The 27581-nt window shown below is 45.9% G+C and overlaps 1 protein-coding gene across 5 annotated transcripts in view; it reads left to right on the top strand.

Annotated features, from left to right (window-relative positions):
• The window catches only part of ANKRD26 (ankyrin repeat domain containing 26), a 915250-nt gene that overhangs the window by 734939 nt on the left and 152730 nt on the right, over positions 1-27581 (top strand). For all 5 annotated transcript variants that reach the window (XM_069627947.1, XM_069627948.1, XM_069627949.1 and 2 more), the window contains one exon: positions 16659-16771. In XM_069627947.1, coding sequence (XP_069484048.1) covers positions 16659-16771 — 113 coding nt within the window. The remainder of the gene's footprint in view (positions 1-16658; positions 16772-27581) is intronic.

The raw sequence follows: 27581 nt of genomic DNA, 5'->3' as shown, positions 1-27581 counted from the left end.
GCCAGTGCTAATGGAGTTTCCATGTACGTGATTTATTGAGCAGCCCTCGCGCTCATCATGAGGCTTGATTTAATGTTTAAGTGGGTTGCATGTTTAATCTTCATCAATCTGTGAACTCGAACGTGTTTATCCAGCAGATTGACGCTTTGTTCAACATGAGGCTTGATTTAATGCTTAAGCGGGCTGCATGTTTGACCTTTTTCAACTTATGAACACGAACGCGTTTATCCAGCAGATCGCCATTCTGAGATATGCCGCCGCCCGGGTTACACTGGGTACGACCTCTGGTGGTGTTTAGAGATTGTCTCCATATTTTATGGTCAATCTGCTGTTTGTTTTTAACTATATTTACAACTATTGCAGCACTAGCGATTTAGAGCTTGGGTGACAGTGACAGGCTACACTATGTCTATAATTCCCTTGATTTCTGTTGGCTAACTTCATCCAGCCCTACAAACAGGACGTTACTTTGGAAATAGCTTTATATACAACAATGAAATATGCACTTGCTTCACTAAGGATGTTTCTCTGTAAACTAGCATGCTATAATGGTCCATACACTGAATATTATGATATGATATGGCATTTATAACACGCCTATACACAAGTGTTTCAAGGCGTGAAAAATTAGGTTTGCCTTTTCTTTTCTTTCACTTTTTCTCATGCCCAGCACTTGATGCACACATGATATGATAAACATCACCTCATTGGAACTCTTTGAGCTTGCTTTAATGGAGCCTCACCATCAAACTTTGCACTAGAAGCGCCTGCCAGTTCTTCTTAGAGTTAATGACTTAATTATTTGGCACTGTAGGTGTGCTACTGGTGTAATAACGTGTTAACCAGGTTCGCCTTCAGGCACTTCATTTATAAGCACTATACATGTCCTTCACTGAAGTCCTGTAAAAAAACAAGTAATGGCAAAGCTAACAGTTTTGGCTTTTGTATAAGTATTAGGCATTTGCCAGACACTTTTAGATGCCCAGCCCAGGTATTTGCACCATTTTTCACCTGCTACCTTCTATAGCCAGGTAATACCACTACGGCAGTGCCTGGCAAGTGCCTTTCCCATGCCTACACAAAAGCCCAAACTGTTGGTGTTGCCAATGATTTTTACCCATGGGGTGAAGCTGACCTGGCTCTCTGTGACAATGCTAACATGTAAATCAACGTGCCCATATGGAAACTGAGGCAAAGCAGAAAGAAGATGTTACACAAGCTACTAGTCAGCAGGGGGAAACGCTGGAACACTTGTGGCAGCTAAAATAATTGTAGGTAATTAGGAGGCATAGATTTCATTGGGTTGCTTAAGGAGCTGCCAATCAAATGCCCAGATGCTGTAGTTTCTGTATAACTTCCACCTTTAACTTCTGGTGCCTGTCCTGCTGGTTATGTGCAAGGCGGCACTACGGGTGCTGAGGCAGAAGATAAGAGGGCTATCCCGAACATAACCTCCACTTCAATATGAATAGGAAACCTACATAGAATAGACATTTAGAGGCCAGTGGCCATATCCTAGGTCATAGCAGGGGATGTCGAGGGGGGAAGGGGTCTGACCAGGATCACAAACCTTGGCACAAATAGTTGGATTTCAAGGTCTACAGTAATAATGTCTTGTAGGGTTTACTTAGAAAAAACGCACATTTCTAATTAAAGCCACATGACGGCATGTAAATCATTATAGCAACATCTTAAGCCAAAAGAATATTGTTGTGGTTTTAATGTTAAACTATAACTCCCAAAATGCAAGTTGATGCCAACCTGAAAAATCTAGTTAATCCCACAGTACTTTCAGTGATTTAAAACATGTAATAAAATAAGTTGTGAAATAAACATGTATACTCCTTCCGCATCCATCCCACTACTAGCCTGTGCCAGCAGTTGCTGCAGCGCCAAACATGTGACATGGAGCAGCAGCAGCAATGTGATGGGCTGGTGGTGGGCCAATCTAGATCTAGCACTGAACCGGCCTGGGCCGTGACGCCCGCATTGCGGGCGGCGCCCGCCGGTCCCAGCCCGGCATTAGGGGGCCAAGATTTTTTGGGCCCTGGCACTTATTTTTTTACAAATTAATCACTGGTACTGGCTGTTCCATTCCAGCAGCGCTGGAAGGGTCTGACATCAGCAAAAGACCAGCAGTGTCACGGTTAGAGGAGTCGGTTGTCGAGGTGGGGTTGGAGCCAGGCCGAGGAAGATTGGTGTTGTTGGCAGGAGTGACAATTTTTGACAGTGTGCTGCATGAATCCAGGCCGAGTTACCAGCACATTTAACTGCTGTGTGCGTGGTTCGGAGAATCTGAAACGGGCCACACCGCCTGGGCTTGAGCACAGATTTCCACTGATGGGTATTCACCAGGACCCAGTCCCCTGATTGACAGTTTGTGTTTACGCTGGGAATTATTGCATGTTGGACTGGTGGTGATGAGTACAATGGAACTGTTGACCTATTCCTAGAGCTTTGCACACTTCTTTAATGACCTGATCAGTAGAATGGGTGCCTATGTAGCTGTCTATACTGTGTGGCAGTCAGAATCTAGGTATAAACTCTGCCATCAATATTTTGCCACTCTAAAAGCACCTGCCTTTCTACATGGGTAGGCCTCTACCCATCCAGAGAATACATCTACCATCACAAAACAGTAAGTGAAGTTCATACAGGTGGGGAGCTGCATGAATTCTGTCAGCATGTGTAGGAAGGGACCCTCCAGTACTGGACATGCAGACAGCCTTGTGGTTATGTAAGGACGTCATGGTGGCAACCATAGAGATAGACACAAGTGATCACAGTTCAAGGGTGAACTAGAAAGGTAGGCTGGAAAAATAAACCTAAATCTAAGATGGGAGCAAGCTTCGACCATCAAACAATAATAAGGCAGTCCTAGTGGCGTCTTGAAAAACCTTTTGGCAATCCTTAAGCTAAATACAAAACCAAGTGTGGGATAATGTTCATAAGAAAGGAGGAAGTGTTCACAAATAATAAGTCAGGATGCGGTAGTCGGGGTCTCCCTTTCCCATGATTTCAGCACAGGACAAGGACATAGGATTCTGGAGCACAGCAAACGCTCGAGGTTCTCCAAAATGACCTAACTTACCCTCTCTCAGCAATCGGGACCATCAGTGGTTAATTCTCTTTTCTATCAAAAGTCTCTTGCTGCCGTGTGCCAGATGTATTCAAAATAATAAACAAAAGTTATTTTCTGCTTGCAAGTTGGTTGATGCCTTTCACCCTTGGATCCCCCTCTTCCGGGTGCAGATCCCTAGAAAGTTCCTTAATGATATCAGGACCTCTGATAGCTATGATTTCCTGCTTTCAAGGGCCTGACTGTCATGTCACGCGGGAGACTGGGGTCTGCCGCTCCCATTTCCTCCTGGCGAGTCTACCCGCGCGTTTGCTTTCGGGGACTCGCCGGGAGGGGACTCGCCGGGAGGGGAGCGACGGGCTACGGGGCTGGCGGCCTTCGGCGCATGCGCGGAAGACCTCTCTCTCGGTTCCGCGCATGCGCCGTGGACCGGGCTCACCTCCTTGGTGGGGCTTGCTTTCCAAGCCTCGTTATGGGTCCGCCGGCGTCCGGAAACGGAACGGCCTGCGTCCCAGGCCTCTCGGGCGCCGGCGGCCCATAAAAGAGGCCGCGAGTTTCAGCGAGTCGCGTCTCAACGCGGTTCGCTTTGCTCGCCTCGTTGTTCCTGCTTCCACACTTACCTGTGGCCTGTCCTGGGCCAACCTGCTTCCACACTTACCTGTGGCCTGTCCTGGGTCAGCCTGCCTCCAGCCCTTACCTGTGGCCTGTCCTGGGTCAGCCTGCCTCCAGCCCTTACCTGTGGCCTGTCCTGGGTCAGCCTGCCTCCAGCCCTTACCTGTGGCCTGTCCTGGGTCAGCCTGCCTCCAGCCCTTACCTGTGGCCTGTCCTGGGTCAGTCTGCCTCCAGCCCTTACCTGTGGCCTGTCCTGGGTCAGCCTGCCTCCAGCCCTTACCTGTGGCCTGTCCTGGGTCAGCCTGCCTCCAGCCCTTACTTGTGGCCTGTCCTGGGTCAGCCTGCCTCCAGCCCTTATCTGTGGCCTGCCCTGGGTCAGTCTGCCTCCAGCCCTTACCTGTGGCCTGTCCTGGGCTAGCCTACCTCCAGCCCTTACCTGTGGCCTGTCCTGGGCCAGCCTGCCTCCAGCCCTTATCTGTGGCCTACCTTGGGCCTGCCTGACTCCAGCCCTTACCTGTGGCCTGTCCTGGGTCTGCCAACCTCCAGTACTTACCTGGGTCTTGCCCCGAGTCAGCCAGCCTTCAGCTGTTCTCACTCTTCCTGTCTTGCCTGTCTCCGAACTTTATCCTGCAAACCTTTGGAACCATCTGCACCAATCGAACTCCTCTATCAACTGCAAATACCTCGCTGTTACACTGGACCTGGAAGATTCCTGGTCTCGACAACCAACTCTACCTGGACTGTGGTGTCACCCAGCTGAGCCTTCAATCCTCTTGTCACGCTTTTCTGGAGAGTACTTAACGTGACATTGGGGGTCGGTCCATCCTTCACCCAGTTCCTCTTTTGGGTGGTGGAGAGGCTGATTCCTCGTGCCGCTATTTCATCAGTTTCCGGACTCCAGACTGGCGGCCTCTGCAAGACCATCCACCAAGACTACAGGTACGCGGTCCTCTAGGGCCAATCAGCTTGACACTGACAGGTTCAAAGTAAAAGATTAAACAAAATGTTCTTCTCTGGTTTTATTTCGGTGACAGTTCTTCACCCCTGGGTTCCCCTTCTTCCGGGCTCAGACCCCTCTCGAATATCAGTTTCTCTTTGTCGGGTTCACTCTGGCATAGCATGCATTCAAAGGCTTTCCCTCTTGTACTTTTCTTGGTTGCATTCACAGGTCGGTGGGTGTTGGCTTCTCACCCTTGGATCCTCCTCTTCCGGGCTCAGATCTAACTCGACTGTTCGCCTCCCTCGATCGGGTTCACTATGGCTTTCAATGCAATTTTCTTGGTGACAGTAGCAAATCTTGATGTCTTTTTGTACAGTTCACTGTGGACATCCCTAGGCCGGGTTCACTCTTATCAACACACTGTATTTCGGGACTTTAGACTTCGCTCCCTCTTTATCGGCATCCCTCTTTCGAGTTCACTCTTACCAATCTTGTCAATCGTGCCTTTCTCATTCAACTCTGCAGGGTTAATTTCCTTTAGCTTCACAATCATCTGTCGTTCAAAGACTTTCGACTGTATATAGGATTTCACAACAAGATCCCTGTATGACCACTTTGACCCCCTTCTCGTCTTTCCCAGGGACTTCTGGTAATGGTAGTTTCAACAATCGGGTAATCGCCCAGAGTTTCCTGAGTGAGCATCCACGTGGTGCCGGACTCCTCGGTTGCTGGTTTTCCCCCTTTTAGCACCAATAGCTCTTTATGCTTTCACAGTTCAATTAGATGTTTGCTACTTTTGGTTCAACACAGTTCGGTTTCTTATGGGCTCTCACCTCGACTCACCGGCTGTGATGAACCTCTTAGCTTTCTTCTCTCTGAAGTCAAGGTTGGTACCAACCTTGACTCCAGAGAGTCTCTCCCCGGCTTGGTTATCAGCGGAGGAGAGTCTCGTGTACCGTTGACATCTACTGCAACACACGCTGGCTATTGTTCGCGGTCTTAGAAATTCCTTCTGCAGAGGTTTCATGGGCCTTGGTCGGAAAGGGCACGATCGCTTCTCTCCTTGTCTCCCCCTTGGTTTGCGCTGCCTTTCTCCTTGTCTTGAACTCTGTGCTGAGTTAGCTCTCACGTCACGCGCCCTGCTTTGCTTGTATTGTGCTCTTGTGCTCCACCTTTTATCCCTGTGGGGAAGGGAAAGGGCTATCGCGTGTGTGTGAGATTTGGGTTAATTGCCTGACTCTGCCTGTACCTTGTGTCGGGACATGTTAGGTAAACAGCTCTAGGGTTAGTCTGCAGTCTTCCACAGGGTTTGTGAAACAAACGAAAATGACCGGGATTATTGTAGGATTGGTAGTGTTTTATGGGAGTGCAGGAGATAGTAATTAGAGGGACAGAAAGGAGAATGACTGGGAATATTTGGGTAGGACATAGGAAAACCGGGATTCTGGGAGAGGTAGTTTCCGAGTGTAACAGGATTTGGGCTCCTAGTGGTTTTACCAGAGGTGTAGGGGTGATTCTTTGGGTGGAAGGGAGGGAGGTAGAAGTGGAATAACCAAAAAGAAACTCGGGGACTTCGTCCCCCTCACCTTCTTCCTCGGTATAATACAGTGTCTCCCTTTGGGTATTCCCCTGAGCATAACCCTGGGTACCCCTACCCAGGTGATCCTCCCTCACTTGTATACCCTTAGGGTTGGGATCTGAGAGGACAGGTTCATCCCTGGCCACCTGAATAGGCATTTCCTGGGATATACTTGGGAGAATACCCTCAGGCTTCTCACAGTTACTGTTCTCCCAACATTGTGTGTTAAATAAGTAACACCATTCTCACAATAACCTTGAACCATAGGGGCTAAACCAGGGGCCATCCAATCTCGATTTAGTAAGGTTATCCTAGCATTTTTACCTGAATGGGCTAACCCATGAGCTTCACAGACCAGGTAGGGTTTGAGTACCTTGGTTACCACCAGACGGCTGTCTGGGGGAACACCACAGGGAATCTATTCCCAACTTACAATGACGTCACCTTTGCAATGAAGCAGGTAACATTTTCAGCTTCAGGAGCTTGGTCTTGGAGGATGGCCAGGCTGGAAAGGGAGGCTATTGGTGACTGTGGGATTGCAACACAAACAAGATACCATTAGGAACCAGGGGCCCGTTTAAGGTCGCTGACTGAGCTGCACCATCTGCTAGTGGGCTGTGAATGACTAAGAGGGATCATGTCCTTTACATTTAACAATAGCTACAGCTGTGGGAAATGATGCCTTATAAAAGGCTGAGACATATTTTCCCATTCAATATTGGCATGCCTGTGCATGTTAAATACAAACGCTGCCTCCAGAGGACTCCGAAGTCATGCCCTACACTGAGAGTTTGTATAGATTGTGTCTGAACTATCCCAAGCCAAGCCACAGGCATGGATGAGAGCTACGAGTTAAGCGACCTGTGCTGATTTTGCCATGGGTAATCAATATGCTTCTAGGATGGCATGAAGGGTACATACAGAATAATCAGAGACCAATTCCCCCGTTTCTGCGACACAAAGGCATGAGCCATTCACGAAAAGGGTCAGATCAGTGTTCAACAGAAGCACATCTGATAAATCAGCATGGGGGACTTGCATGTCTTGTGGCGAAACAGAAGAAGGCGGCCTGGGGCAAAAGTGGTAAGGGTTCAGGAGGATGTGGATAACAGGAATCTTTTTGTAACTTTGCAATTGAAATATGAACAAATTACCATGGCAACAGTCTATGCACCCAATTCAGGACAGGATAGCTTTTTGTAGAAGGTGGCAGAGAAACTGGAGGGGTTTGCAGAGGGTGAGATTTTACTCTTGGGCGATTGTTATTTGGCCTGGGATCCCAAGAAGGATAGAAGTATGGGGGCGTGGAAGGGATCATCACCTCCATAACGGGCATTGAAGGAAAGCTTTGATAACCTGACCTTACGAGATGTATGGCGGACCAGTAGGGGGATGAGAAGGGGTACACATAAGGCAGTGATGCGTGGGGAACTCATTGCGTTGAAAGCTCAGAGGGAAAAATAGAGAATAGCAATGGAGAAGGACTTAGAGACCCAGTTAAGGGATACCTAGTAAGCTATAGTCAAACGCTGATCGAAAATATTACACAAGAGGCAAAAGGAACTCCAGAGATGATTGGAATTGTTGCGCACCCGTAGAGCAGAGATCATTACTAGCATCTAAGCAGAAAAATTACATTCGGCTAACAAAGCAGGCAAGTTGCTAGCATGACAGCTGAAGGTCTGAAGAGGCGGCTAGAATGGTCCAGCAAATTGCACAACCTGATGGATCAATAGCCACGGATTTGGAGACTATTTTAGTGGCATTTGCCAAATTTTATGAAACATTGTACACCTCAGGGCGGCCGGTCCCCTGGGCGGTAGAACAATACTTAATCTGATATATCAATGCTGAAAATAACGTCTATAGCTAGAGATTGTCTGGAAGGGGACATAAGGGAGGATGAGGTGGAGGCAGTTATCGGGGCATTGGCCATCAATGAAGCGCCCATGCCGGACGGATTTCCAGCATCTTTTTTATAAGAAGTATGCAAGCCCAATTGACCCCAAGATGTGTAGGGTAATTTAATTTGATTGCCGCTAAGAGGGAGTAACGGCAACTATGACAGAGACGAAAGTGGTGGTATTTAGGAAACCGGGTAAAGATCTAACCAAATGTAGGTCGTACAGACCTATAGCGTTGAAAAATATAGACACAAAAGTGTACACAGGGGGGGTTGGCTGCGAGATTAGCGCCTCTCCTTGCAGATTTAATTAATACGGACCAATCTGGGTTCATCAGGTGGAGACATACATGGGATAACACAAAGCGTGTCATCCACTTGATAGAGAAGGTTAATACAAAGCGGATCCTGGCGGTGCTGGTGTCTTTAGACGCAGAAAAGGTGTTTGATCGGGTGGAGTGGCCTTTTCTGTTTGCTTATGTTCTACTAAAAGAAGATGCGGGTAAAAGTGTCTATATAAATCAGTAACCAGAAACAATTATGCAACTTGCATCTTGTTCACATACATTTATAATAATCCACATTTTATTAATGAACATAATTTTTAACAATCATACGTTTCTGTCCAATATACACATATAAATGTAGGGCATTCATCAGGGATGAAACGTTGTCTTGAGTCTGTTGTATTAAACTCTTCACTATTTTCAAATCCTTTCTTCAGAAGGTTTATTGTGCGGGACCCTGTTAATTAAAAGACTTTATTTAGTGATGAATACTAGATCTAGATCTTTTTAAATCGATCTTTACAAAACCCTGACCTCCAAAGGGGTTCGTTCAGGTATGCTATGAATTACATACCTTATCGGCTGCTAGGGCAATTGTCCCCACAGCCTCTGGTCAACCTCAAGTGGTTGTTGAAGGTGATTTCCTTTTTCTTTGGGATGATCAACCTGCTTCCTCTTATTCTATTCTAGAAGTTAACGGAAGACTACATTCAGCCTAACAGTAAACCAATCATTTGTATCTCGATTGCAAAGCGCCCTTTACTTTCTAAAAAAAACTCTTACCTAGGAAAACCAGTTAGGTCTTCCCTCTAGTCAGATTTTACCACAGATGATGTAGCCAAAGCTGTTCTAATTATCAATCACGATCAAAACTGGAAAAACATGGAAAATGGGACAAATTACTTAAAGGGTTCCTTGTTGTTATATGAGCGTTAATATATTCCGTAAGTATATGGAATAAATACATGTCTCCACAATCACTCACTTGTAAGCAGCTGTTAGCTTTTAAGATCAGGTCAGAAAATATGGAGTGTCTATTCCTCCAATATTCTCTTTCAACAAGAGCTAAGAGAAAACAAGTATCTACATTAGATGCTAATCATAGTTTATCTCAGGAGTTTCTAAGCATTCAATATAAAATAATGCAATTCTCGCACTCACCTATTCAACTCTCATGTGTTTATCCATCGGGTATATTCTCTTTCAACAAGATCTAGGAGAAAATTGGGTATCTACTTTAGGTGCTACTCATGGTTTATCTCAGGAGTTAATAAACATGCAATATAAAAAATTGCAATTCTCACACTCACCTATTCCAATCTCATGTATTTATCCAGCAGGTACCACCAAACCATTTTCATATATCGCGGTCATATTCACAAAATGGCCACTTTATATATGTGTCATGTGACGTCATGACGTGTAACTTCATGCCGTCATCACATCGCTGTAATACGTCTTTTACCACGGGAATGCTGGTACTTGCAGTTTCTATACTTTAGAAATCTCCTCATAGCCAATGCAGTTTGAACCCAGACACAAAATATAATGCCAGTACTGTATTTTTCTGATATTCACATGTTTAGGTATCAAAACATGTACATAACACGCCTGGCACACTTCAAAGTTATCAGTTAGGGTCTAATAGTATTCTGAGGATACACTTCAGTACTTCGTCAATAAAAGTCAAACGAACATTGAAGAAATCATGAATCGGTCCATATTTCATATCATTGCGCCAGAAATAATGCAGGTAGAAACCAGGCAATAAATCCAATGCCAATACTCCAAAGGTATTTTATATGATTTTCACACATGCCTAAATACCAAAAAACATAACTGTAGAGTATACTGCAAATATTATACACTCATAATACCACAATAATGTCAGTTAGGGTCTAATATTGTTCAGAGGATACATTTTAGGACTTTATCAACAAATGTCAGTGGGAAAAGCATGGATCGGTATATATTTCATATAATTTCCAATGATCCTTCATACCAAAATGTAGACCGCTCTGTTCTTTGATTATCCCCTCATGAATAAGTCATTGTATAGATGCAGCGAGGCATCTCCAAAACCTACACAGGGATGAGCTGTTCAATGGTCTTGGGTTAATCCAACCTATGCAGTGTATGCATTCTTAATCAATCACACATTTGTCTAAAACAGGCTGATCCAACACAGGGTGATCGAACACAGAAGAAACCTTCAGGCATTGTGCCATTCCACATTCTCGTTCAAACCATGAATGACTTTTGGTCAAGAAAATATGTTTCTGTTCCAAGTTGAATAATTTCCTATTAACCTGATCTTGTGACTCTCCTTTAATATGTTTGAGAATCGTCCAATTGAAGTCATTACAGGTATGCTTTTTCCTCCAAGAAATGTTTTACCAAAGGTGCCTGTTCCACTCTATTCTTAATGCAACTTCTGTGTTTGATCCTCCTTGTTTTACATTTTCTGCTCGTCTTGCCGACGTACATGTACTGGCACCTAATCAAATAAATCTTATTTTCGGTATAACAATTGGTGTGGTCTGTGATATTCCATTCTTTTTCTAGCCCTGAGTTGGCTGACATGGTTTTTCTAGTCTGGGTACACATCACACAGTTTCCACAAGGGTGATGTCCTGATACTGGGGGGTAAAACCCACAATCTTGTCTGTTGAGGTTCTCTCTTTCTGCTACCAATATCATTCCTCATCATTAGGTTGCGTACCAATTTCTGTTTGCTACAATGAAACATATGGGCATGGGGACCAAATTTATTCAGATGGTAGAGTCAAATTACTAGGCTCCCATAATGTGCCTTTCAATTAACAAAGAAATATCCCGTAGACTAGAAATAGGACGAGGAACAAGGCAGGGATGCCCTTTGTCGCCACTGCTCTACGCAATATATTTAGAGCCCCTTTTGGTTAAACTTAGGCAGAAGGTGGAAATAAATGGAATCCGGTTTAGGGGAGAGGTACATTAAGTTGCCACCTTCGATGACGATATGCTGCGGACCTTACTACACCCTAAGACATCCATGCCGTCGTTGACATCGGAACTGGCAGAAATAGAATTGGTGGCGGTCTCAAGGTTAATATGGGGAAATCGGAGTTGTTGCCTTTGGGACTCTCGCAGATAGAAAAGGACACATTACCTTAACCCCTTAAGTGCCAAGGACGAGATATCTCGTCATTGGAATTGCATACGCAGTGCCAAGGACGAGATAGCTCGTCCTTTTTGGCACCTTGTTTTGTGTGATCCCTGCAAAGCAGGGATCACACAAACCAGTAATCCAACCCCCGGGCTATGTGAGGGGGAGGTCCCCCCTCACTGCCAGCGGGCTGGATTACCTTTAGTTTCACGTCAGCTTGCGTAAAGCACGTCGCCTTGAAACTGAAAGTAAAATCACTGCAGCAGCCGTTTTCGGATGCTGCAGTGAAGAAAGAAGGTAAGAGCCCTTCTTTCTCCGCGTTGATCTCCGGCTGTATTTGAAGCCGGAGATCGAGGCGGGTGTCATTGGAAAGGGGAGATTCTCCCCTTTCCAACGATACGCATTGTGTGGCACCCGATCCGTGAGCAGCAATGTCACTGGATCAATAGAGATCAGTTTGTGATGCGGGGGGAGGGGGCGCTGCTTACTAGGTAAGCGGCCCCCTTCCGCCCGTGGCCCCAAAGCATGGGGCCACAGCGCTGGAGACCCCTGGGGGCAGATGATCCCTGCCCCCAGGGGTGAAATTAAAAAAAAGAAAAAAAAGAACATCGAGGGATTGGGGGAGGTGGGAGGGGGTTTGGGGCTCTGGGGCCCACTAGACCACCAGGGATATAGGAAAAAGTGGTGTTCTTGGAAAGGGGAGGTTCTCCCCTTTCCACGGACACTATCTACACGAGGCATTGCTGGTCACGGATCAGCGCAGACAGCAACCCACTGGACCACCATGGATTTGTTTGTGACGTGGGTGGAGGGGAGCTGCTTCAAGTAAGCAGCCCTCTCCCCCCTGCTCCCAAAGCATGGGGGCACATATGTGCACAACCCTGGGGGCAGATGGCTGATCATCTGCCCCCAGGGAAGGGGGGCAAAAATAAAATAAATAAAAAATAATAAATAGAACGGGGATGGGGTGGTGGTGGGGGGGTCCTGGGATTTGTTTTGCCCCCATGAAATGGTGGTGGCCCTCCCCCTCCCACACCAAGTGGAAAGGTGGGGCACCCCTTGTAGCCCTCCATGGGGGCAGATTTATGCCCCCAGGCAGGAGTACATGAGGTGCCCCCCCATCCAATTGGGGGGGGCACAAGGAATTAGTGTGCAGGCCCCCCAAAGGATGGGGCCTGCAGGTTAGGCCCCCCTGGGGGCAGATGGCTGATCATCTGCCCCCATGGAAGGGGGCAAAACAAAAAAATGAAACTAACGAAAGGGAATGTTGGGTGGGATTGGGGGGGCCACTAGCCACCAGGGATATATTTTACAGAAAAGGGGGGTGGCCCTCTCCCCCTCACCCCAAGGGGAAATGGGGGCACCCTTTGTAGCCCTCCCTGGGGGCAGATATCTGCTCCTAGGAAGGGGCCTCTGACCCCAGGGAGGGCTGCATGAGATGTCCCCCTCTTATCTGCCCCAGGAAGAGCTGAATGAGATGCCCCCCTGCATTTGGTGTGGGGGGGGTAGAGGGTCACCCCCCATTACATTAGAAAATTACTTAATATGGGCAACCTACAGATGTGGGCCTAGGGTGTCGAAGCCAGCAAGGAAAACGGGGAACCCCATGCATTTCCCAAAAGAGGACACCCGTGGGAATGCACAGAGGTCTGACTTGCGGGAAGCGGCCCAGAATCTACTACCCAGAACCTCTGGCAAATTCCAAATTTGGTGGTAAAAAACACAATTTCAAGACATTTCACTCTGCTCAACCACCGAAACACGCCGCCAACAACAGATGTCATACCTTCCCGCGTTGCCACAGGTGTCCCAACGAAAACGGTACCTCACATGTGTGGGTTCACCAATCTAGCCGCAAAGGGAAACGGCTAACCCACTGGTAACCACAAAAGGGTTTGGGGAGATAACCTAAAGATTTGGGCATAGGGTGTCCAAGCCACCAAGGAAAACTGGGAACCCCATGCATTTCAGAAAAGAGGGCACCAGTAGGAATCCACAGAGGTCCAACTTGCGCGAAACGGACCAGAATGTTTTACCCAGAACCCCCGACAAAATGAAAAATGTGGATTTTTTCCGCACATTTCGGACTTTGCCGGGGCTACTGGGTAATAAATTCTGGGCCGATTTGCGCAAATAATACCTCTGCGGATTCCCACGGGTGTCCTCTTTTCGGAAATGCATGGGGTTCCCTGTTTTCCTTGGTGGCTTGGACACCCGAGGCCCATATCGGTATGTTGTGCTTGTCTGGAGAAAGTGTCAAATTCACACATGTGAGGTACCGTTTTCATCGGGACACCTGTGGGAACGCAGGAAGGTATAACATTTGTTGTGTTTGTGTGGTTTTCATAACGTTTTGACCCATTTGCTGGTGCCCTTTGTCACACAACCCTTTCATTTCACAAATGGGACCTACAAATAGTCGCTGCTTTAGGCACCATACACTTTTGTAACCTGGACAAGTCACCTACCCTTGAAAAGGTCTGCCTGTGCTCTTTCAAAAAATGGATGCTTGCCGTTCCTCACCACATTGGTTTTCCTGATTTACACATGCTAAGTGCGTCTGTTCAGGTCGTGAGCATAAAACTCCTGTGTACCATGGCTCAGTGTTTGGTTTGTGGTATTGCTCGTTTTGTAAAACACTACAAAAAATGTGTGCTTTCCTAACTGCAAGAGTCGGGGGAATGTAGCGGAGCATTGCTTTCCCCAAAATTCATAGAATTCATTGCCGTACCAAGCCCACCATGTCTGACACATACCTTTTTTTTCGGTCATTTTCCCGCTTTTCCCCCAATCTATGGCATTTGCCCCTACCTAGTTGTTGCCTGACCTACGCAAATCACCCCTTCCTAAACTTGGAATTTTGTCTACTTTTCAGAAATATATGCCTATCTGTCCTCCAATTCGGCTTTACTACCCTTTTCTTCCATTCCGTCCATGCATGTCCAATTGGCAAAAATGGCCAAAATTGCCTACCTCTCACAAAACAGTTGATAACCACATCAAAATATTTTTTTTTCGTTTCCACTCAACCTGTTCTTGAAAGCCAGGAATGTGGGGAACTCAGCACAGCAAACTATTCGTTCCTAGCTCTTACAAGGAAAAAACCACAGGCTTCTTTGTACATCATTTTATTGGCATTTTTTGAAAAAACCCAACATTTTTGCCCTTTTTGCTTATTTTCTCTCACCCCCCTACAGCAACTAGGATTCCTGGGTGGCGTTACGACCGCCTACATGTGGGGAAAAAAGGAGCCAAATTTGGCCGAGATAGCGCATGTAACAAAAAAGTTACTAGGCATTGAATGGCCACATACCGAAATCACCAAAAAAGGCCCTGGCACTGGGGGGAAATACCCATGGCACATAAAGGGTTCATATTCTCTGTTTGCGTTGGCTAAGGACAGTATAAGATATTTAGGGGTTAATATGGCTAAAGGTTCAATGCATATGCATGAAAGCAATTACCCAAGACTTCTCAAACAGGTGAAAGCAGACTTGGGGAAATTGATCCACTGCGAATATCATCGATGGGGAGGGAGGCCACTATAAAATGGTGATACTCCAGAGGGTGCTATATTCTTTTCAGGCTCTCCCAATACCAATCCTGCATCTGTTTTTCATAACACTAGATAAAATAGTCACAAGGTTTATTTGGTATAATAAAACTCTGAGGGTAGCATTCAGGCATATAATGGAGGGCTGGGACTCCCCAACTTTATACAATAATTGAGGCCGCACAGCTTAGGGTGCTGAAGGAATGGCTAACGGGGGATCTATCAAAGCCATGGGTTAGGATGGATAGGGCGGTAGCGGGGTAAGATTCAGGGGCCCGACATCCTAACCTTTACGGAATGTAAGCAGGTCTTGGACTTTTGGAAACGGATAGAATGGAATATTACCAACTGCGACATCGGATAGCCAGCTCGGAGGAGTGGGGGGTTGAATAGCGGGGAGAGATTTTACTATGTTTGAAAAATGTATTACCACACACACCAGTAACAAATAATTTGTGTCAAAATTGTACTCGATTTTACTGAGGGAGGACATGGATCAAATTTGGGGATATATGCATAGATGGGAAAAGACATTGGTGATTGATATACCAAGGAATCATTGCGTACTTTCATGGGCAAATATCCCTAAACTGACTAGATCCATCCAGGTTAGAGAAGCTTGGTATAAAATCATGATCCAATGGCACTTATCTCCGGAGCAGTTTTATAAAATATACCCGACAAGTACGGATCAGTGTTGCAGGGATTGTGGCATGAAAGGTGATGGGAAACACATATGGTGGGAGTGTCCGGTAAGTGAGGAATTTTGGGAACAGGTTACCGCCTGGATAAAGTGAATAGTAACTTTGGACATAACATTGACTCAGAACGAATGGATGTGTGGGTTATTTGATCCTGGGGTCGCCATGCCTTCTAGGGCACATAGCAAAGCTGTAATGTTGATGATTATAGCGGCATGGTTGGTTATTGGGAAAAGTTGTTAACAGAAATAATCGCCAATGTTAAGGGATTGGTTGTTTAAATTGTGGGGCTTTATGTCAATGGAATCGATGACGTATTACATACAAGGGAAAATGAGGAGATTTCAATATGATTGGTCAATGGTTCTGGACTTCCTCAGAGGAGACTATGTACGTCAATGGTGCCCACACAATCTGAAATTATTTAACATTATGTAATATAATGTATCCTGCAATCTTCCATAATGGTAAAATGGAACACAACTCTTGCTTCTGTTGGGGTGAGGACGGGCGGGGGCCAAGAGGGGTGAAAATGATTATTTCTTAAATGCCAATAAAAATACATTGACAACAAGAAGGAAAGTAACGTATTCCATAGTGGACTCTTAAATAGAATCCGTGACAACTGACAAAGCTTTGTGCTTGATGAGGGAGCTGGGTGCAGTTTCTCAGTTTTAAATAATATTTGTGTGGATTCCAGAACAGAATTTTACTTTCTGGCTCTGAAGTCAATTATACCTGGGATAAAATGGTGCCTTTATAGTTGTGAATGGGCGATGGTTGCTTTACCCTTCTTTTTATCACTGCATGAAGTTTTGCCTGATTTTTGTGGAACTTTTTTCTTTCATATTTAAAGATTGAAAGTGAGCGAAAAAAGGTGAAAAAGGTGCTCGACCTGAAACGATCCCTGGAGACGAGACTGGATCAGGAAATGAAGCGTAATACAGAACTAGTGAAGGAAGCCAGTGGGTAAGTGGACATTCCCACTTTTGAAGTGATTTAGTTAATCAGATCAATCACATATTCATAGGATTTGCTCATCTTCAGTAGAATCTCTCTGATTCCTCCCTTCCATAAAATAGAATTCGAGAAGAAAATGTTCTTTTTGCAAATCTGTTTGTGATATTTCATGAATACATGCATGTGCGTGGCAATACCTTGCTTTAGGTGTGACAATTCAACCCATGGTTCATTATTCTTGTAGTCAAAACTAATGATGCATGCTTGAGCACGCCTCTGTGCACACTCTTTCCTTCAGCACCGAAAGTATTCAATTAGAATCTTAGGAGAGGCCTATTTATTTGTCATTCAGTGCCTTTCTTTGGTACGCATTATGTTGCATATAATGGTTTTGCATATAGATCACAGGCTAGTATTGCTTTCGTATCTTACCAAAAAATACACAGACGAAAACACACATCTTATTATTGGCTTGGGTCAAGGGATGCCAACTGTTAAAATGGTTTTTCAGAATCGGCCCTGTGGATATATTCTGATGAACATGGACAAACACGTATGTCCAGAAAAACTAGTAGTGTGATTGAACATCAAGGCTTCAATTTAGGAGAGTGAGATTGGCGAAGGGTTCAGTTAAGTCCACACAGTGCACTCTTAATAATGAACGTTTGGCAAAATGCACAAAAATAAAGATATTTATTTAGGCCTTTAGACAACTCTTATCAGTCAAATACCACAAGTAACACACTCAATCAGTCACCACTATTATATACACATTCGCCTGGGTGTGCTCTGTTAAGAGCACTAACACTTCACTTTTCAATAGTTAGATGTGTTCCAAAATACTGTTGGTGCAGCAAAACAAGCGAAGAAATACCTTAAACCATAATAAGTAGTTTATACTATGAGAACTAATAGGTTTAGAAGAAGGGAGCTGATAAATACCATACAAAACCTTATAAATAAGGTAGTAACCTTAAAAAGGTCCTTTCCTAGCTAGAAAAGCGGGGCCTAATGCCCTTGGAGCCACGGGTCCCAATAAAAGTATTTTCAAGAGGCTAATAGTCTATTTTAGGAAGTGCAATTAAGTAGTTGCAAGTGTTAGTAAAGTCAATAGAAGTTAGTGGAAAGTCTTTAACAGACCTTTTGACAAACTATGCATGTTAACGGAGACCCCAGGGTAGGATACCAGGCCAGAACATGCCCATTCAGGGCAAACATTGCACAAACGATGCAGGAAGACGACTGGCTTGCACACAGGATGGTTCCCGGACTGTTCCGAGAGCTTTCTGAGAGCTTTCAGCGGCTGGGTCTTCGAGCCAAGGACGGGACTGGTTGTTCCAACCAGCCTAGGGGTTGAAGCACCAATGAAAGGTCTCCTTGGGATCTGCAGAGAGATAGGGCATCACCAGGCAAATTAAAAAAGTTGGGCTGCTGGAGATCTTCAACAACGAGTTCCAGGTTTTCAGTGGGCTGCTTTTCTTTGTAGGAGTGTTGGGTCTAATGATTATCTGAGGGATGGCTGCAAGAGTCCCCTTATGATCCAGAATCCGGACTGGCGTTTCCCCCAGCCCAACAATGACAAGGATATGCGCCATTCAGACTTGGCAGGAGCTGTCCAATTCTGGCCACTGCATTTGCCCAGCAACAAGCCCACCTGGTGAGGATGTGGACGGGGCCCTGACAGACCTAGCCCCCAACATCTGGCTGCACAGACATACCGCCACTTTCCCGCGAAAGCTTGAGCTTTCCCTCAGTAAGGGCTTTACCATGCATGGAAAATCCAGCCACTACAGGGCAGGAAAATGTTCAGATGGGCAAAGGACGGGTGAAAATTGAAGGCTTTTGACATGTACAGTAATGAGGCGATATGCCCCGAGGTGGCGGGCCGACCCAGTAAGTAACGACCCGCCGCCCAATTAACGGGCCCCAACAACATCATCAACATTGAAAAAGGACTTAGAGGACACCAGCTATGTGCAGCGCCGGCCGCGCTGGTACGTTTCATTTCTTTAAAAAGGCAACATTATCACCTGTGTAGAAAACTACACAGGTGATAAGGTGAGGGGGAGCGGGGAATGGGAAGGGGGCACTGGCTAACCATGGTCCTCGGAATGCAGGCCTGTACTATAGTATACAGCCCGCGTCCCGAGCATTCTAATTGGAGAGCACCCCCTCCCAGGGTGCTAATGTGTCATATTATGGAGCAGTTGCAGTGGATTGGGTTAATTTATTTATTACATTTGTTATACGCCCAGACCCTGAGGTATCACGGCGTAGTTAGACATCTTCATAATAGTTTGACAGTATTCGGTTACATGCATATATATAATACAGGAGATTACACATTTGAATAAAATAAAAACCATTGTCAAGGATACATCGGTCAAGTTTACTTATTTACATATTCTCATAGTGGTCAACGTTAGATTGGCATCTGTCTGGGGCTGAAGGTGACTGATTATAGTCACCTAGGTAACAGGAGGCTAAAATTGGTTAAATGACCACGTTTTTAGTATTTTTTTGAAGCAATGGAAGGACCCTTCTTGTTTGATGTTTAGCGGGAGGGTGTTCCAGTGTTTGGGGGCCATGACTGGGAAGCTGCTTCCCCCTGCTCTAGAGCTTTTGTAGCGTGGGACCATAAGGAGCACATGTTTTATTGGATCTGAGTGTTCTATTAAATTATTTTCTACTTTTTGAGTTATTGATATAGATGGGTGCTTTCTTAGCGAGACATTTATGAGTGACACACAGGGATATGAAGCTAATTCTGGCCTTAATGGGTAACCAATGGGTCTCCCTCCTGATGTTAGAGATAGGGTCCGACTTTTTTATTCCTAGGGCTGCTTGTAATGCTTTGTTTTGAATGAATTGTAGTTTGCCTAGGTTGGTATTAGACGTGCCTAGTAGGAGTATGTTGCAGTAGTCCAACTTGGATAATATCAGAGCCCTGGCTAGAGTAATGCAATTTGTGGGCGTGAGGAACTTGCGACTTAGGGCGATTAGTTTGGATGTGTAGGAGGTAGATGAGGATAGAGCATTAACATGTTTCGTCATGGTTAAATTCGAATCTAAGTAGACTCCTAGGGTTTTTACCTGTTTTAATACTGGAATCGTGGTACCATCAATATTAATAGATGTGTAATCTGAGTGGAGGGGCTTTATTTTAGTTTGGGAGCCCACGATGAGTCTGTTTTCTCATCGTTAAGGCAGAGGCTGTTCAGAGCCATCCAATTTTGTATTATTGTGTAGATTTTGTTAATAAGGAACACGTATCCTTTTTCAGAGAAGAGAGCTGAATATGTTGGGTGCGACTGTCAGGGAGTGCAAGCTTTGGCTCTGCATATCTTCTGGGCCACAAATTCCATGAACCCTGAACCGCATTGACAATAGTAACGCATTATGGAAGTTATAACGAGAAACATCTGGAGATTTGCATGTTGCAGACCCGTGTTATAGGGACATCTGATTACATCAAAATCATAATTTTATTTCAAATTCTACATGCAATCTCCTGAGGTCACAAGCAAATCAAAAATAACCTTGTCAGAGAAACCACGCCTACTGTAGACATAAATGAGATCACTGAAAAGCCAAACTACGTATAGTCTGAGAACATTTGCACTTCCCTGACTTCAACAGGAAACCCAGCTTAAGTAATTTTATTTTGTCCAGCACTGAAAGGAACCAGATAGGGTGAATTATTACTCAGATTTTGCACATGTGTGAGTCCTGTGATGATTTATGATTTAAAGCTAGAGTATTGTGTTGCCAGGAAGGTGTAATCCATTTGATGAAAAGTGTAGTGGCCAAACCTTGCTCAGCCAAATATACCCTATGCCACTTCCCACCTAAACACACCTTCCAAAAGCCACCCTCTACGCCAAAGGTGATTTCCCCATTCTAGGCGCACCCATAGATCCGTAAACAAGCGTCGCACGTCGGGAGTAGGACTTAGCTGTTATAGCTACCGCCATTCATCTGCAAATGAGTGGGGAAGAAAAGAATAGAATTGTATATGCAAAGATGGGATGAAGTCATTAGACCGGAAGTGTATACACTTCAATTGTTGTCATCCCAAGATCCCATTTGAAGAAAATGCTTAGTTTGCAGTTCTCTTTAATGAAAATGGGAGTAGTAGGGAAAAATCTGACTAGCCATTTAATGTGTACAGATGTGGCCGTCTGTAACTGCAATTCACTATCGATGAAAAGTTGTTGGTTAAATGATCATTTAAACTCACAAAAAATAAACAATTTTTAGACCAACACATACATTAAATTTGCCTGTCACAAACATGAAAAAGGGATCTTTGTCGCCACAACTTCCATCAACTCTGACCAGCATTGACAATAGTAAAGCATCATAGGAGTTCTACTAGGAAACATCTGGAGACCCCTTCTGGCTCAGCGATTTATGTCCTAATGATAAATACATTTCATTCTATTACATGCACATTTTTATAATCAATTTAGGTCACAAGCAAAACACCAACCATAGACTTAATTGGGAACACTATACTGTGAGAAAAATGGAATTCCTCTAGCCTTAACAGGAAACCCAGCTTAGTCATCTTTGTCCAGCAGTGAGACTAAACGCGTACAGTGGCTTATTATGCAGATTTTGCACATGTGAGGATTTAAATCCGGAGTCTTGTGTTGCCAGGAAGGCATAATCCACTTATCAAAAGTGTAAGGGCCAAACATCACTCAGCCAAATACGCACTATGCCATGCCCTGCCCAAGGACACACTCATAACTCAACCCTCTCTGCGACAAGTAGTTTCCCCATTTTAGGTGCACCCATTGATCTGCAAACGAGCGGGGAACGAAGGGAGTAGAATTATGTATGTAAAGTTAGGAAAGTAAATAAAGTAATAAGAGCAGGTTTGTACATATACTACCAATTATTCTTGTAATCCCAGGATACCCATTTGCAGGAAATGCTTAGTTCTTTGGCCATTCACTTTTACTTCTTGTGTTTGCGATAGTCTATTTCATGAAAATGAGAGCACTACGACAACATATTACCAGTCATTTAATATGCATGCGTAAACCGAAGCATACAGGAAAGACAAGGGGTGTGGTGAAGCGTCCCAACTGAAGAGTTTGCAACACAATGGCTTGGATTCAAATCCAATTTGATGCCATTTCCGTAAAATGAGTGACCTTTGGTGTTTCACTTTAGATAACTTTTTTCCACTTATCTTAGCTGGCTGATGTAAATGTGGGTATGCTTTGATAAGAGGATAAATGCAGCCTTGCCATGGGGTTGTCTTTTTATGCTAGTAATAAAGAACCTTAAGTCATAAAGGGGTTAATCTGTATGCCAACCGAAGGTCCACACACAGCTTTAGAGGGCACTATTGGGTGGTTGGTGACCATCATCCTGCTTATTCTCGATTTTAGTACACACTGCATACAATTACCCTAACTCATGAAATTCTAACACGCACCCTCAACAGACACCCAACCTCCGACCATACTCTGCAAATGGGTGGGAAAGGGGTTACGTGCCTTCCGTTCACCTGCACCACAGCACATTGGATGAACAATGGAAGCGTTCATATGTTGTTCTAGTCTCTTGTGGATTATGGTGGTCAATGACAAAGGCCACATCAGGCTATCCCTTTCAGTAGTAGCCATGAAAAAAGAGCATATAGGGACAAACTGCACAGGAGTGTTCCAACAGGTCCCAAAACAGGTTCTGCTACAGGTGGCCCATAGCCACTAGAAACACATATTCTGAATGATAAACAGTTCAAAGACACCACACATTCCTTAACATGGGGTCAGAATAACAAACAGCATTTGGAGACATTTTCAAGACCACACTGGGGTTTAAAAAGCGCTCTATGTGCTGTTCTCAGCAGAAAGGAGAGACGGCGTCACCTAAAATCAATAACACAACTTGTTCTGTATCAAAGAGGAAGGCATCGCCACATGTCCCACATCACATGATCCCATGGACAATACACTTGCCTTGATCATAAATAACAAGCTGTATGACACTATATTTTTTCTAAATTGACTGCGCTCCAAATTCCACTATCTCCTCCACCCATCTTTCATCTATCCTCATCTGCAGCATAGGCCCACTCTCGATCGAAGGACCTCAAAGAAAATAGGAAGCATTACAAGACCCCAAACTACAGAGTATCAATATCACTTTCCCCACTGCTGTTACCAACTGATCACATTTTATAAGAAATTATAATATGAAACATGGATGATGAAAATCACACACATCGTTTACTAACATTTGTTAATGGCTGGCATACTAACAAATGCATTCTTTTATAGATTATAAGCTTACTCTAGTGGCAGTCCCTAGTCTGTGACCTTGGTCATGGAGGAGTTGATGTTTCAATACACCTGAAAGAGAGAGACTGCTGCAGGTATTCTGCCATCAACCAGCCACACAGGGGGAGTAGTTGCCACCCCGACAGGCCCTTCAAAGGGTGGGTTGGCTAAAGAGACACTGTAGAGGCCTAGACTAGTGTCGAACCTTAGTATGCGATATTGGTCGAGGAATAGACGATGTCTGTCATGGAGAAGATAATGCCTGGATCCACCTGCAAAAGAAACCGCTGTAGATATTTTGCTGTCAACAAGCCACCTAAAGGGGTGCCAGTGAGAAGCTCTGTAAAGAACTCATGGTGTCAACAATAAAGACAGGCACAAGTGATCACAGTTCAAGGTTGTTTATTAAACTGTATAGGTAGGTTGGAAAACGCCTAATCTAAACCTAAGATGGAAGTAAGCTTCGACCATCAAACAATAATAGGGTAGTCTGAGTGAAGTCTTGTCAAAATAAAAGGGCCTATACTAAAAAACCTATTGCCAATCCTTTCGCTAAATACAAAAAGATGTGTGGGATAATGTTCTTAAGAAAGAAGGAAGTGTTCACAAATAATAAGTCAGAATGCAGTAGTCTCCCTTCCCCATGTTTTCAGCACGGGATAAGGTAGGATTCTGGAGCACAGCACATGCTCAAGCTTTCCCAGCACGAGCCAACAGTTATGCTCACAGTAGTCAGGGCCTTCTGTGGTTAAGCCTCTTTTCTCTGAGGACCTGATGGGTTTTAAAATAAACAAAGGTTTGTTTCTGTTTGTGCATTGGGTGACGCCTTTTCACCCCTGGGTCCCCCTCTTCTGGGCTCAGGCTCTTCTCGAATGTTAGTTTCCCTCCGTTGGGTTCACTACTGCTTTCAAACCTATGGGCCTCATTACTGGTCCGGCGATAACCGTGCCGGTATTACTGGCGTGTTGCCGTCTGACCCGTAAATATTTACTAGCGCCTGACTTGCCAGTAATACCGGGGTATTACAACCCCGGCGGTAAGGAAAGTCAGGCACAGGTAAATAGTAATTCCCCATTCCCATAAAGTCCCATAGGACTCTATGGGAACGGGGAGCACGGACGCACCGGCACGGTTATTAACGGTGCCGGTGCTTCCGTGACGGTCTGCCTACCGTGGCCGCCGTGTCCGGCAGGGTCAGACCTGCTGGGCACGGTGGCTCCGGCAGGCAGACCTGAAGAATGCCAGGCTGGAAACAGTTTCCGGACTGGCATGCTGTATTATTCACGAATTTCAATGTCTTTTTAATCAGTTCACTGTGGACATCCCTCTGCCGTGTTCACTCCTGTCAACACACTGGGCCTCATCACTAGTTGGGCGGTAATGCCGGCGCTATTACCGCTGCCGCTATTAGCCCTACCGCCAAACCCCCCGGCGCTATTAGTGCCGGATCACGGGTTTGGCGGAACGGTTAGTGCCCATTCCCCATTGGGCCCATTCGGGAATTCCTCATTTCCCATAGGGGAAAAATCGCACTATTACCGCTGGCGATTTCCCGCTGGCTGTAATAGCGCCAAAAATCAGCAAATTTGCAGCAGATTTCCCCCCAGCTCAGAGCTGGGGGGAAATCCGCCAAAGCCATGATCTGGCAGACCCTTAAATGCGGCGGTAATAGCGCTACTGTCGCATTTAAGGGTTACCACCAGACTCGTGATGAGGCCCACTGTATATCGGGACTTTTTACTTCGCCCCTTGTTTATCGGCATCCCTCCTTCGAGTTCACACTTGGCAGCTTTGTCAATCAGTTCTCATGATGCGGGATTCGGTTCCCCTAGCTTCACAATCTTCGGTCGGTCAAAGACTTTTGACTGTACAGAGGATTTTACTGTACCACTTTGACCCCCTTGTGCCTTTCCCAAGGCCTTCTGGTAACAGTAGTTCCAACAATCGGGTAATCGCTCAGAGTTTCCTGAGTGACCACCCACGTGGTGCCAGACTCCTCTGTTGCTGGTTTTCCCTCTTCTATATCAACAGTCCTTTCTATTCTTTCATAATTCAATTAGCTGTTTGCTACTTTCCTTCCACACAGTTTGGTTTCTTATCGGCTCTTCCTTCGACTCACCGGCTGTGATGAACCGCTTGGCTTTTCTTCTCTCTGGAGTCAAGGTTGGTATCACGGAGACAAGCGTCTCTCCCCGGCTTGGTTATCAGCAGAGGAGGTTCCTATGTACCGTTGACATCTGCTGCAACACACGCTGGCTATTGTACGCGGTCTTACGATTCCTTCTGCAGAGGTTTAACGGACGTTGGTCGGAAAGGGCAAGGTTGCTTCTCCCCTTGTCACCCTCTCGGTTTGCTCCGTCTTTCTCCTGATCTTGAACTGCCATGCTGAGTTAGCTCTCTTGACGTGTGGTCTGCCTTCCTCGTCTTGTGCTCACGTGCTCCACCTTGTATCCCTGTGGGGAAGGGAAAGGGCCGTCAGGTGTGTGCGGTTTTAGTCAATTGCCTCACTTTGCCTGACCCTTGTGTTGGAAAATGTCAGGTAAGGGGCTTGGGTGGTAGTCTGTCGTCCTTCGTGATATGCAAAAGTGTCTGCGTCAGAAAAGGGTGGGGTGGAGTGTTTCAGTATCCTACATGGTAGGTTGTGGAAAAGGTATTCTAAGAAGGGGGATACTGCATCTCACCCGTCGGTGTCCTTTCCACTCCCCGAGGACCCCCCAGCCATGTGATCCTGCCTCACTGGTGCACCCTCAGGAACTGGATCCAATAGCAATGGCCGTGTCCTGGCCACCTGGATGACAGATCCCCGGGAACTAGTCAGGGAGACATCTTCGGGTTTCTCACAGCTCAGCCCACCTTTCCAGGCACTCTACTGGGTGGGTTGGATAGATGCCAACTTCAGAGGTCTACTTTTGTGGAGGTCCCTGGTCTGTGACGTTGGCCATGGAGTAGATGGCTGGATCCACCTGCAAGAGAAAGGGGTGCCGAGATTTTGCTATCAACCAGCCACCCAGGGAGATCTCACACCACCATGTCGGGTACTTCGATGGGTGGGTTGGATAGTAGTAAACTGCAGATGCCTACTCTAGTGGATGTCCCTGGTCTGTAATGTTGGTCGTGGAGAAGACAATGCTGGATCCACCTGCAAGAGGAACAGCTGCAGAGACTTTGCTGTCAACCAGCCACCCACAGAGGGTCCCAGAGGGAATCTCTCACCACCCCACCAGAACCTCCAATGGGCAGTGAATAGTCAAACTGCAGAGGCCCAGTCTAGTGACTGTCCCAGGTCTAAATCATCATTTGACATGGAGGAGACAATACTGTGAAACATATGTACATCAATACAACAAGAGTATGGCAATAAGCTTGGATTCCTAGTAAATATACCATGCTGCATCAAGCATCGGCACACAGCGACCACAGCATAGATATACCCATCTAGTCACCGACTTACCTGGATGATGTTTTCAATGGTTTTCACTTCGCTGAACATTGATCTGATCATGGGAATAAACATCTGCGGCCACCATTCCAACCAATGCTATTAAAAAAATATGGAGGAAACAAAATAAATCAGTCATAGTAAAAATACCAGATTCCCCTTCTCCAGACACACCACAGATCACTGTTTTCAGTGAACTACACCGCATGTAACGCTCATTAATTTCATGCATACCAATACCCTCACGAAACTTGGCAAAGCTCACATATTTAGCTCTGTGGAATACTGCTCATACAACAGTAGTGTAACCCAGGTAACAGCCATGCAGGACAGATCACAACTTTAGTTCCCCCTTCCCCATAAATCCAAACCAAAGTGCAATTGGCACACTGTAATGCTGCAACTGAGGATTGTAGAATTTCCAGCTGCCCTCCATCACCACATCAGGGTTCCCCTTGCAGCTCCAACCTTTACACAAACCTCTTGTCCAAGCATAACTTCGTAAGGGAATAGGTGTTTCCATTGTGATATAACTAGTAAATATATGTCTGCTTCCAAGACAATTAAAGAGAGTAACACGGATTCCAAGATCGCCGTCGGCACTAGGTAGACGTGTGCCGGCGGCGCGCCACTCAACCCCCGGGCGTGAAAGGTGTTCCACCATCCCCTTTTGAGCAGCAGAGGGTCCGGAGACATTTACTGGCCCCCAGCTGTCCCCTGAGGTGTTCTGAAGCAATTTGCACCCAGCAAAGGGCGAGTGCACCGGGACCCGCGAACTCGTGAGGAGTGGGGCTCGCTGTGCCGGGGGCTGGGCCCGGGAGGCGATCGAAACTCACGGCGGAGGAGACGGACCCTGACCGAACTGTGCCTGGTCTTGGAGAGGTGGGGGCCGCGGCTCCCTGAGTAATCGGCTCCCGGTAGCAGGAGGGCCCCGGGGCATCAGCAGCCTGTAGTTGTGCATGCCCTGGGGCGGCGCACGGACGTGGGGCTTGGACGTCCTTTTCCCCTCCTTCTGTGGTTCGCCTGCCAGCCAGAAGAGGCACCGGAGCGCGGGGCGTGTTGCGGTTCTCCCCGCTGCAGT

This window comes from Ambystoma mexicanum, chromosome 12 (genome assembly GCF_040938575.1).
Source record: "Ambystoma mexicanum isolate Mex_15411 chromosome 12, UKY_AmexF1_1, whole genome shotgun sequence".
Lineage (NCBI taxonomy): Eukaryota > Metazoa > Chordata > Amphibia > Caudata > Ambystomatidae > Ambystoma > Ambystoma mexicanum.
The sequence above is the reverse complement of the archived record's forward strand: the minus strand, read 5'-3'. Positions and strand labels throughout refer to the sequence as shown.